At 41.6% G+C, this 12,878-nt stretch overlaps 1 protein-coding gene across 1 annotated transcript in view; it reads left to right on the forward strand.

Annotated features, from left to right (window-relative positions):
- The window catches only part of LOC100693859 (neurotrypsin), a 32,885-nt gene extending 22,308 nt beyond the window's left edge, over positions 1 to 10,577 (forward strand). Inside the window, exons 7-14 of the mRNA XM_005471458.4 lie at positions 956 to 1,134; positions 1,462 to 1,603; positions 1,763 to 1,983; positions 3,215 to 3,356; positions 3,452 to 3,730; positions 4,418 to 4,540; positions 4,653 to 4,921; positions 7,028 to 10,577. Of these exons, the coding sequence (XP_005471515.1) occupies positions 956 to 1,134; positions 1,462 to 1,603; positions 1,763 to 1,983; positions 3,215 to 3,356; positions 3,452 to 3,730; positions 4,418 to 4,540; positions 4,653 to 4,921; positions 7,028 to 7,563 (1,891 nt within the window). The 3' untranslated portion in view covers positions 7,564 to 10,577. The remainder of the gene's footprint in view (positions 1 to 955; positions 1,135 to 1,461; positions 1,604 to 1,762; positions 1,984 to 3,214; positions 3,357 to 3,451; positions 3,731 to 4,417; positions 4,541 to 4,652; positions 4,922 to 7,027) is intronic.
- Positions 10,578 to 12,878: the final 2,301 nt, after the last annotated feature.

Raw genomic sequence — 12,878 nt, forward strand, 5'->3', positions numbered from 1 at the left:
GTGTCAATGAATCGTCCTCCTGGGAAAGCTGATCGTTTTGTGCGACACTGTGTAGCTTCATCAATGGCAAATTGTTGGGTCTAAACATGCGACCCTGCTGGAATCAGACCACGAGAGACTGCGAACAGAACACAAGATCCACTCGAAGGTTTGTTTGCAAGGGGAGACTGCGCTCACAGAGCTAACACAAGCACACCTGTAGCCAACTCCAAAGCTCCAGTCTCCCCTCACAGCTTTTACTCTGTTACACAACCCCTCACCGTAAAACCCCTGGGGTGTATCGTAAAACCTAAGGCACTGTGTGTGCGTGCATGCATGTGTGTGTGTGTATGTGACTTCCTGCCACACAATATATGCTTACAACTGTTTAACCACATTTTCTATTTATCCAAAGGTCATCTCCCCTCACCCGTATATGGCTTAACCCCTTTAATGGTTCACCATATACAAGCATAGGCGAGCCCCTAAATGGCAGGGAGTGACCATCCCTTACCAGATAAGGAAACCAGAACCTTTAGATGGAATGTGCCTGCAGTTAAACACTATGGCTATAACCTCCTCCACCATCCTACATGTGGGGGGAGGAGAACAGAAGAACATCTAAACATGCAGTTTAAGACAAGGTTTACAAATTTAAGCACAACAATGGGAACATTTAACAAAATCACCCCAACACAAATGTTGTGGGAAAGACAGTTTTGTACTATTCACTGTTTGGCTGGCTGACAGCATTTGATCTGATCTCTTTGTTGAAGTAAAACTGCCATCAATTTAGATTTTCCCTCTGTCAGTTAACCTGATAAATAAACTGAGGTTTTCAGGTAATTGGTTTTTAACTGTTTATTAATGGCCTATTTATTCTCAGGTCTGCCCTCTCTGCTCCTTTAGACAATACACTTATCTTATCTTAAGTAACCTTCTGTAAAAACCTTCTGTGTGTGTGTTTGTGTTGTAGCGGTGTGGCGAAAGCCTGGTCCTGGGCTCACTTCGGTCAGGGTTCAGGTCCCATCCTGCTGGATGCGGTGAAATGCACAGGAAACGAGCTGTTCCTGGATCAGTGTCCTCATGGCGACTGGGAGCAGCACAACTGTGACCACATGGAGGACGCTGGGGTCTCCTGCAGCCCTTATACAGGTACACGCACCCAAACACACACATATACACAGTCACACATAGCCATTGTACACACTGATGAGCTTAAAGCTGCTATTTATAGCCGCCGGGCTCCGAACATCATTAAATCATTACTGCATAGAGCAGCAACATCCTGTTTGTGACAAGTAGGAACAGGATTCATGTGAGCTGAGCAGTAACATATCAATATATGTGGCCAAACTCTGATCAATAATTAAGCCAAAAAACACATTTTAATATTAATTTCAGATGTAGCATCTATAAAACAGAATCTTCCCTTTGAGAAAAGAAGATCTGATTTTTGTTTATAACCACAAAATGTTTCAGACGGTGTGGTGCGTCTGGTTGGAGGAGACAGTCCCTGGGAGGGCCGAGTCGAAGTGTTTCATAACGGTGACTGGGGGACGGTGTGCGACGACCACTGGACCCAGCAGCATGCAGAGGTGGTCTGCAGACAGCTGGGTTACAGGTATGAACACAGTTTTAGTCTTTTTGCATGCAGCTTTTTTCAGTGAAAACTGCACCTGCACTCTTTGCACCCCAAGCTTGCCACAGTTACAGCTAAGAAGACTGCTGTTTGCATTTTTAACACTTCATAAGTAGACGATAAACTCTTCTCCATCTCCAGGGGTCACGCTGAGGTCGTATCCGATGGGACGTTTGGCGAGGGCGTGGGCCTGATCCTCCTGGACGATGTCCAGTGTGAGGGATCTGAAACCTCGCTGCTGGATTGCCAACATGGTATCTGGGGACGGACCGACTGCTCCCACAGCGAGGACGTCGGTGTTCGCTGCAGAGGAAGGTCCGACGAGGAGACTAATGAGGTGCCGGTCATTGCACCTTCCACAGGTGAGCGATGGTGATGATTTCATGCGGTAGTTTAGGTTGAATCAGCCGATTAGTTTATTAAATTCTGAAACATTTTTAAGTTTCAGGATAATTTTCCTCAGGTGTGTCCTCAGGATCCGCCCTTTAGACACCTCTAATACATTCTGGTAGTGTCACATGATGTTTTTAGGTGAGAGGGAGTCAAGTAGACAAATACATTCCTGGGAAAATTTTCGCTGCTGGATCCTTGCTTTGTGTTATGAGCATCTTTTGAGGCAAACATGTTTGTCACTCAAGTGTTTCCACTTTTTATGATTCCATCACATCCTTCCTGATAGTTTCGGCAGTGTCCCACCAGGAATTGACAGATTCTGACATTTGTGAGAACTTATATTGAGGCGGTGGCTGTTATTCTCTCAATAATAACTGATAAACGATTAAAAAAACTGCAAGGAAAACGTAGTCAGAAATGCATCGGAGGAATCTGCGGTACTGAACAGGCCAATCGGAGTAGTCGCAGCTGTTTCAGGGGAGTTATGGCACACATACGGTGCAGATTGAATGCAGAGGTTTAAACCAACTGTAAGTTATCATTTATATACAGTCTTTGCTGTGAACCACTTGAGACTGCTGCCTTGCTCAAGGACATCACAGCAGCAGCACTCACCACTTAGATTCATTTCCAAACTGGCGAACCTCCAGAGCTCTCCTCCTCACCCTTTAAGCCACTCATGCCCAATGTTTGTATGGACAAAAATAAAGATCAGGTTTTAAAAATAATACCTTGAAATTTACAAAGATATATTTCCTGTCTCAGAACATAATCATAATTTTAAAGAGTTTATTTTCTTTGTCATATAGTGGAAGAAATAACGGAGCTAAACCATCAATGCACCGGACTGCAGAAATTTGGTAGTGCTGCAATTTATTTTGCCACAAAAGGGCAAGCTGTCGCTGCAGACCGCTGCTCGCATGCTGCCTGCCTTCCTTGTTTACACTGGTGTTTTTCTGTCCAAATGGTTTACATGTCATATGCTGACAGCTGTGAAAATAAAGCGATGTCACTGGCTCTGTTCTCCAGAGGTCCTGCTTCTCCTGTCGACACACACAGTCCATTAGAATGAGAACAGTGGCCGGATAAAGAGACACTGGATGACATTTAACACTGTCAGTGGACATACAGCTACCTCCGTCTCTGTAGATGCGCATACATGAATATGAATGAGCGTTCGTTTTCTTTTTTTTTGGTAAGGTCCCCTGGTGCGTCTTGTGGGTGGCAGCAGCAGGAAGGAAGGTCGAGTCGAAGTGTATCTCCATGGTGACTGGGGAAGTATTTGCGACTCAGGCTGGAACGATCTGAACGCAGCCGTGGTGTGCAGACAGCTTGGACACAGGTTAATGTTTGTGTGGGTGAATGAGAGACGACAGTTTTAGTGAAAACAAAAACATCCCATAAAGCCACATCTTCTCAAATGTGTGTCATCCCCAGCGGTCGAGCAGTCGCAGCTGGAGGGTTCGGTCAGGGGAAAGGACCCGTCCACCTGGACCAGGTGAGGTGCACGGGGAAAGAGGAGTTCCTAGGCGAGTGTCCCTCTCTGGGCCAGAGCATCCAGGGCTGCAGACGAAGGGAGGATGCAGGGGTGCGGTGTGACGTCATGCCACGAGAATCAGCGGCACAGATTAAGCCTGAAGAGCCGAGCTGTGGGCTGAGGAAGCTGGCTGAGGAGGATGGCAAGAGGACAAATCAGGGAGAGGAAAACATACTCAGGTAGGGAGAAAAGTCAGGTAAAATAGAAGTAATGAAAATTTAAACCTGTTTTACTTCATTTCTCACACCATTTTCTCGAAAATATTCTCAAAAATATTCTATTTGTGGCTTAACTGGATAGACAGGGTTCAAAATATTTGGCTCACCTCCCAGCCCCGCTGGATTATTCATGCAACCTGTGGCCTTCACAGAAATCACAGCACACAGCACATGCAGGATTACAGGACAAATACTATTAAAAACAGGTTTTCTGAGATTCTTAGTTTATAATAATTTGTATGCAATTTATAAAAAGTAGAAAAAAGCTGATAGCTGAGTTGATCTCTTCCTACACATCCAGTTAATAAATTTCATATAAGACACACTATTTAAATTGCTTTTGCTTGCCTGCAAGCTGCTTTGCAACCCACCTCCACCCCGGCTCCTCCTTTTCATGGTGTGTCTGACATGGACCTGCTGACCCACTGCTCCCAGAGCAGACATATGAAACGTTTCGCAAGCTGGTGAATCTTGCACAAACCTTTGCTTCTGGTTTCAAAAACATCACATGTTTTGTGGTTATTTTGGTTAAACTGACATCGGTATGTTGAACTGAAGTTAATTTGAATGGGAAACAACAAATTGAACTTTCGAAGACCAAAAAGAGAAGCAGGAAGGAGTTTTGATCTGTTCATTTTTCTTGCTCAGGACCACGTGGCCATGGCAGGTGTCTGTGTGGCTTCGGTCTCAGGAAGAAGACAGCAGTCCTCTCTGCAGTGGCACTCTGATCAGCCCCTGCTGGGCCCTGACGTCTGCATACTGTGTCACCAGGTAAATCCAAAGCAATATTAATAAATCAGTTTCTACACTGCAGTGGAACCACTCAACGCAGTAATACACGAGTGTAAATCACCCTTACGTTGCTTCTGTCTCTCTGCTGAAGGTTTGGCGGCGATCCGTCCCGGTACGTGGTGATAGTTGGGGGGTCGGAGCGACGTCTCACTCCGGAGCAGGTGGTGGTTCACAGGAAGTTTAAGGGTCAGAGCGGAGGACACGATCTGGCTTTGCTTAAGCTACCTAGCTCAAAGAATCACTGTCTGACCTTTGACCCCAACACCAATGCAGCATGCCTTCCTGCCGCTGACACAGACTCAGGGGGAAGTACTCCATCTTCTTGTGTGGTCACGGTTACAGCTGGCTGGACGGGTCCAGGTAGGCAGTTATATAAAGATAAAGTCTAAAAATATGTTTCAGATGAAACATCTGGGTGGAGGAGATCACCAGTTTGTGAACAGTGTGTTTCAACACAGGTGCACAAATTTGCAGAAGTATAAGAATAACCTGGAATTGTGGAATTTCTGAGGTTTACTTTGACTAGTAAGTTTTATAGAGGGTGCTGGACCACAAATCAGAAACACTTTCATTCTGGAAATCTGTTCAGTTACATCTGTAGTAACATCTTTAATGACAAAGTCTGACATTCAACAAACAAACGTATAGAACAGTAAAAATCAGCAAATTTTCACATCAGTATTTTATAGAGGACAGAATATAAATGAGAGAGCAGAGGAGCTGGACTAGTGTCAGGACCAGGACCCCGACAACATGTGGCCGGATTGCTATGAAATTACTATGAAATTTAATACAGGTTTCCATTTTTCCAATGCAAATGAATCCTAATGACATCAATGAGTTCCTAACTTTTCCTCTGGCGCCACCATGTGGTTAATACATGCAGTGTTTGATGAAATTAGACCTCAATGGTACATGGATTAACAGGAAACTGCATTTCATTTAATTCCCTGTGATTTGATTTTGTTTAATTAACAGCGAAAGTGCTAATTGACCAATAGGAAAATAACTGTAAATGAGCCATGACTCTAAAGGTTCATTTGTATCTGTTGTCTGGTGAAGCCAGTTACAGCAGCTGCTTGAAAATGAAAAAGAATTGTCTCAGTTATCACATGCAGTAGAGCTAATTCATACTGACAAAAAAATTAGCAAAATGCACATCAATCATCAGGCTACGTAACACAAAAGGCAACGAAAAAACACAAAACATGACACACGCACATCTAAGCCCTCCCACAAGATGAATTTTAATAACTCTGGAGATCCCATCACGTTTCATCGTCTTTGTTCAAATACTTGTACAACAATGGCATTTCCATCAGCTGCTTCTGTTCTGTCGGGTGCTAATTAGCAAAAGTTAGGGCTTACATTAGAATACTAACAAGGTAAACTAAGCCTGTAAGCTTGTGTTTTTCCCCCCCCGCATAATCACGGCTTCACAGAGCTGCTGTAATCTTTCTAAAAATGCTCTAATTTGCAGACTTTTTCCAAAGCAGAAATATAAATATTGGATAAAGCCGTGTTCAAAATTATTGTTTCATTTTGTTGGGATATTTCGAATTGAAGGTCTTCACAAAGTGATTACATTTTTATGATAACATACGAGGAAAAATGTGACAATAATTTTGAATAACTGAAAAATTAAGGTACTGATCACAGAACAACATCAATTTTCAAGACTTTGTTTAAACAGATTCGTACTATAAGGATCAGTAGTTCATACAGTGAATGCCAACAACACCTTTATCCAACCGTAGTTAAAGCAGACAGCAGCAAAACCCAAACTTAGTGAAGTATTAGTATAATATTGTTATTATTACTTATTGAATTTGTGAAATGTTGATGATGTTAAATACTTATATATATTCCTCAGCAGCTTGATCTATAATAATGCAATTAATCTGAGAAGTTATAAGTAACTAAAACATTAAATAAATGGAGTATGAAGTTGAATATTCACATTCAGAATGGGATGGAGTAAAATCTGAACGCAGCATAGTACAAGTACTTGAATAAATATACTTGGTAACATTCCTGCTGGCTCTATCCATGCTCTCATCCAATGGTTTTAGGGACTATAAGATTAATGGTACTCTACTCCAGTGGCTTTGGTGGGGTGGGGGTTCAGGAAGGGTTGGTGCCACCGTATGCGACTCTTCTAGACACACCCCTGAAAGATGGTCGGACATCAGAGATGAACATGAGACCAGCCGGGCAGACAGATGACTTTATGTTCTGTTTCTAAAATCAGTTTATAAGTTATCGATTGCAGATGTGAGCGTGCTCTGTTGGTACTCTCTCATGTGCTTAAACACAGCACTAATGAGTCCTTTGGTCTAACACGTTATACACCATGGCCCAAAATGAGTATAAAAACATATTTACACCTGTAGCATCGCCTTAATCAGCTGTTTGCTTTAGTATTTGTAATCCTGTAATCCTGTTGTCCTTTTTCTCTTCTTCTAGACTCTGTTCTTGCTTCCTGGGTTCCTCTGATGTCGTCATGGCAATGTAAGAAGCGCTATGGCAACAGTTTCTCCAGTCACGGCACCCTGTGTGCTGGCAGTCCTCCAGACACCAGCCTCCTCCATGACGACAGTTGCCAGGGCAACTCTGGAGGCGGGTTAGTGTGTCAGGCGGAGACAGGTCGATGGATCCTCACTGGCGTTGTCGCCCGGGGTTACGGCTGTGCCGATCCCTCCTCGCCTGCGCTCTACACGCGAGTCAGCCGCTTCAGGAGCTGGATCGACGAGGTCATCAACGCGCGAGCACGCCCGGAGACGCCAAACGCACATATACAAGAACATCTGCCGCACAACGACATAACCTACACGCACAGCGAGGGAAAAGATGCGTCCTTCCACACGCACGGCAAACGCACACACGATCAGCAGCCATCAAATGAAATCAGTGAGATTAAACACACACACTCTCATCATTCACACACCAAAAACAAACACACACACCGGGCGGAGGACGCAAACACACAGATTCTGGTCTGATTGAGGCCGTGCTGTTGGCTTACCACCTGTGCCATGTGACCGCCTGAGGAGGGTGAGGAAAAGAAAAGAAAGATGCTCCCAAACTTCAGTCAGTGCAAACGGCCGTCTGTCAAATCTGAACTCAGTCTTCGTGAATCGCGGGTGTGTGCTGTGGGCAGGCTTTCCTGAGCTGTACGGGTCATTTGCAGTGCTCGATGTGTGAGTTTCAGCCCGATTAGAGTTTAACAGGTCGACAGATTTATCAGCACGCCGATCAGGTCCTTTTACTGAAAATAAAAAATATCAGAATTGCATGTACTTTAAGGAATCTACTGCTCGCGTAAAATATTCCGGGGGGGAAATTTTAAGACGGTCACACAAGAATCTATGCTAATTTCACCTATTTACATTGTGTGAGCTTAAGAAAAAGAGCAAAACATCAAGTAAAAAGGCTGACTGACCATCACTAATGTCCCTTTGAAATGATTAATGTAGATAAACTCCAAACTCCTCACAGCAGGTGAGGCTTGTCCCACATTAGGTTTTTATAAAAATCCAGATGTGGTTTTCTTTTTCAAACAGGGCTTCTCTCTTCAGGCTGTTGTCTTATACCTTTACTGGTGAAAGTGCAGTTGTTCATTTGGACCCATGACTAAGCTACTTAACTCAGGACCATACCACTGATTTAGCAAGTTTTAGTGCATTTATTACATATGAGGTCACTTTGCATTACACACGTTCTCCTTTAGCTTGTTTCTTATTTGGATAGATTAACCTTATTTGTCCCTTTTAAAGCGCTTATTAATGCCTTACTGAGCCAATCTCCTTGTAATCTCCTTTATCTTCCTCCCTTTCACTCACCTCTCAACCAATCACGGTCTCTCCCTGATCCTGTTTGACCCGGAGGTCTCTTCCTGGTAAAATTTAGTTCTGCCTTCCCACTGTTGCCAACATTGTACTTACAGGCGACTGTCTGATCATTGTAGTAAAAAAGCTATTGCATCAACTGTTTGGGAATTATTAATACAAAGTTGTTGTACGATTGACTGACAAACAGTCTCATGACCAGATAAGCAGTTCCCTAATTTTTCTATGATAAATTAAACAGATAAAAGATCCAAAGTTGATTTTAAGTGTTGACGCTGCATTTGGTAGCTGTTCACTGAAACACTTAAGGCACAAAGCAATGAAAGTGAAGGTGACCATCATTGGGCTGAAGAACCAAAATAAACCCATCAGAGAGACAGGAAAAACTTTACGAATGGCCAAATCTGCAATCTGGGACATTCTGATTACACTCAAGAACAACAAGGCCAGATTAGGCTTTGCCAGAAAACAGAGGGACAGATGAAACCAAGATTAACTTGTGCCAGAATGATGAGAAGACAAATGCATGAAGAAGGAGAAAAACAACTCATCAAGTCCTGTCAGAGCTTTGCAAGGGAGGAAACACAGCATTTGTTGTTGTCCATAGGTTTTAGACTTCAGGTGGGGATTTGATCCAAGAATTAAAAACAACCACTATATTGAAAATAATGTTGGTTTGTCCAGTTAATATGTTTTAAAATAGCTGTAATTCCTAAACAGTTAATGGGATACCTTTGTAAAACCCCTTGAATTAAAGCTGAGAGTCTGCACTTTAACCACATATTGATTGCGTGATTGAAAATCCACTGCGATGGTGTGCAGAGGCAAAACTACACACAAAGTCTTATTGTCCAAATATTTATGGACAGACCTGTACCTTAACAAACTGATGTAGTGGTAAAGTACAATCGTGCAAAGTAAGGGATTATTATGTGCTTTATCTTGATCTTTGATATTTGCAGTAAGCCGCAAATATCACACAAACTTAGACTAACCCAATACAACCAATAGGAAATCAGAAAAATTGAAATACATATGAGATATTTAATCACTGTGTGTTACATTATATGACAGAAATGTATGAATTTTTCTATTATGCCAGAACCTTTAATAACAACAAAATGCATATTATTCTTGGTTAAATGAAATCAATTTTAAAAAATGGTTAAAATACAATTTTATAATAATGCCAATGATTTTCTTTTGGCTGTGGTTAAAAAGAAAAATCCCTGCTAGTGTGATTAATGTGTTATTAATTAATGTGATTTCTGTGCAATACAAAATCAAAATCCCTCACACTAAATGTCTTATCTGTAGATATTTTCTCAGAGTAGTTGAGGGGTAAACCAGGCCGCTCATCCTATGATAACAGCATAGAACAAACAGCTTCAGGAGTCTGCTCATTGATTTCTTATATCTGAGCAGAAAAACAAAGGAAACGGTGGCTGAATGACAACAACCTTGTTTAGAAATAAGTCCAAAGTTGCATTAAGTGTACTGGTCAAAGAGCTAAAATGTGCAAAAACATTGGTATGGTCCTTTAAAATTGTACAGGACTCTCCTTTTAAAGCCATTGGAAGCTGACTGTTGGGTCATAAATATCTTTTTGTACTAGACAGGTCCTCAGATAGACAGATAGGTAGCTGCTACTTCTGCATTTAGATAGTACGTGTTCTGCATTCATTCTTGACTGAATTAGATAGCCGAGCTGGTGAAGTTAAACGTTGTCTGAACTGTTGTTCTCTGAGCAGATGTGTGATCTGACCAGAAGATGGCGACATTGCTCTATTTTAACAGGGTCCATCAGGGACCCTGGTGGTTCTTTTTATACTGTTTCTGCTGTAAGTGTATGGACTTGTGCTTAATATACTGTGAACCATTGTGTTGTGAAGCATCCTGTAACCTTCAACTCCAACATTTCTCCAAGCCTGTTGTTATAATCCTGTACATAAACTCAAGCCCTGCTACCACAGACTTGATGTTTGGCCATGCAGATCCTGTTGGTTCATGTAAATACTGTATGTCTCTGGCTGGGCGATGAGGGCGCAGACAGGCTAAAGGGTTTCAGATCTACTCCTGCTTTACCTGTGTTAAACCCATCAGCTGCTCCTCAGTGTAATGTGCTGAATCATGGTTGAGTATTAAAAATGTGTACCTGCTGAGAACAAGTCAGTGTTGCTGTCATTTCTTTTTATAGCACCAGATATTTATTAATTAGCTTTCCTGAACTCTGTTTTCCCCGTGTGGCAAGAAAACAAGAAAAGAGCTAAGAAATGCAGTTCCTCTAATGACCACTTGAGGCTCTGAAAGGGAGTGAATTAATATGTTTAGAACCTGAAACGGTGGTTTGGTTACTTTTATTGACTATTTTATTACTTAGCACTAATTAGCAGGTCTGTCTCTATCCCAATACACCTGCACTTTAGTCTACACATGGTCACGTCTCACGCCAAGAAGAAAAGAAAAATGTGGCCAAAATGCTAAAATTCAAATTGCAAAAAATCTAAACTGGTGGTTTTGTCCATCTTTTATTTACAGTCTATGTTTTCATGTCCATTAGAGCAGCGGTCCCCAACCTTGTCTGACAATATTTTCACGGACCGTCCTTTAAGGTGTTGCGGATAAATACAACAAAATAAAAGCAGTAACTGTAACAAAAAAAAAAGAAGATTTATTCATAACACACAAAGACCCAGGGAAAAAGAGTTAACGATAAAAAAAAAAAATAACGATAAAAACCCTGACAACCATCAATTTTACACCCGAGCCTCAACTTTGCGGCCCGGTGCCGGTCCGTGGCCCGGGGATGGCGCTGCATTAGATTATGTTGTCTCAACACTTTCCACTAAGAAATATTAAACTACAAAAAAATCTTTCTGGTTTTCATAATCTTGGTTGGTTTCCATACTAGAAACATGGATTTTATAAACTGAGGGGGGAGATTGCTTACAAAACGTTTCTACCGTCCAAGTAATTGAAAAGTAAATCTGCTTAGCTGCTGCTCTCAGTCACCCATGAGCGCTGTTAATCTCTTCTTTTGTTGGAATGGGCTCCCCTCTGAAATAAAAGGGGATCAGAGGATACCCTTGCTGGACTGGATTGACCAGACTATTGGAAACTGTAGAACGAGTGATTTATAACGCGTATAACTGAGATGGTTTTGTTGGGACAAGGCTGATTATTTATAAATCTGACTAATGATGCTAATGATTTGAACAAGATGGGATGCGATTATTGGCATACAAATTTAAATTTGGGCTGGGAATATTGGATTAACACTTTAATTAAAGTGTATAAAAATCTTTGCTTTTTATCTTTTTTACTGTTTATCTTCTTGTAACCTTTCCTTCCTTTTCCCTTTATTTCTTTTATTTCAGACTTGGATGAAATACTACAATTTATTCTCACTTAAGAGTATTTATACTACAATGCAAAAAAAGAAAAAAAGAAAAAAGTAGCTTAATCTGACAGTTTAAAATAATCCTTATTTAACTTGTACTGGGTCCTCTGCCTTAGCTCCTCTCCCTTTAAACTGCCTTTCTCCTGATTGGCTGCCCCTCACAAACAGCAGATGACCATATTAGGGACATCACCTCCCTCCGATGTCATAGAAAGCCAAGAATAGAAAAAAATGGTAAAATTGGGCGTCTGAGCAGTCACACATTTGCTCCCATTCCACCACATCCTAAATGCACTCTGGTGGTTATAAAAGGATGGACATCTTTACTGTCTACATGTGTAAATGCATTGATGGGAGGATAAGATATCTGATCAGCAATCAGTCGATAATGTGTCTGATGAGTGTATACATGATAAAAATGAAGCAAAATTGTGATAAAACCCCTTCAGATAATACAAACTAATACGAACTTAAATTGTCTGATAAATCTGTAAAATGTAAGAAATAAATGGTAAATATTAATACATAAATAAATGATATAAATTTTCATTAACACTTTTGTATTCATACAGGCCTTTTTCATCCTCTGGAGTTTCAACATTCAACATTTGCCTTCAAAGTGTTAATCACGCCTGCCTAAAACAGGGTCAGCAGCGGTAATACTGACACAAACACCAGAGCAAAGGTTCAGACAGATAATGATGAGCTATAGAGAAACAGCACACAGTGGTGCGTGCACACGGATAATTGCTGTGTCATTTTCTAATTTAAGCTTGCAGAGCACGTGTATGGGCTGCATTCATACCCTCAGGTGAGTGGATGCATCTGTGCGAGCCACTGAATAGTGTTATGTGGGTCTTCGGTTGGATACCAGATAATATGTTAGTTCACCTTTAACTGAAAGATTAGAGCCAAGTTAATCTGGCTTATTCAGTATGTTTGAGTATCAGGGCAAAGAAAACACGAGCTCGGAGATGAAAAACAAAAGCTCATATTGTTTTCCAGGAAGTAACATTGTGGTTTACGTAAGCTTGCCGCCATGGCTTCCTGCAGCAGTCTCTGGTGTGAA

Source organism: Oreochromis niloticus, linkage group LG8 (assembly GCF_001858045.2).
Source record: "Oreochromis niloticus isolate F11D_XX linkage group LG8, O_niloticus_UMD_NMBU, whole genome shotgun sequence".
In the NCBI taxonomy this organism is placed as follows: Eukaryota; Metazoa; Chordata; class Actinopteri; order Cichliformes; family Cichlidae; genus Oreochromis; species Oreochromis niloticus.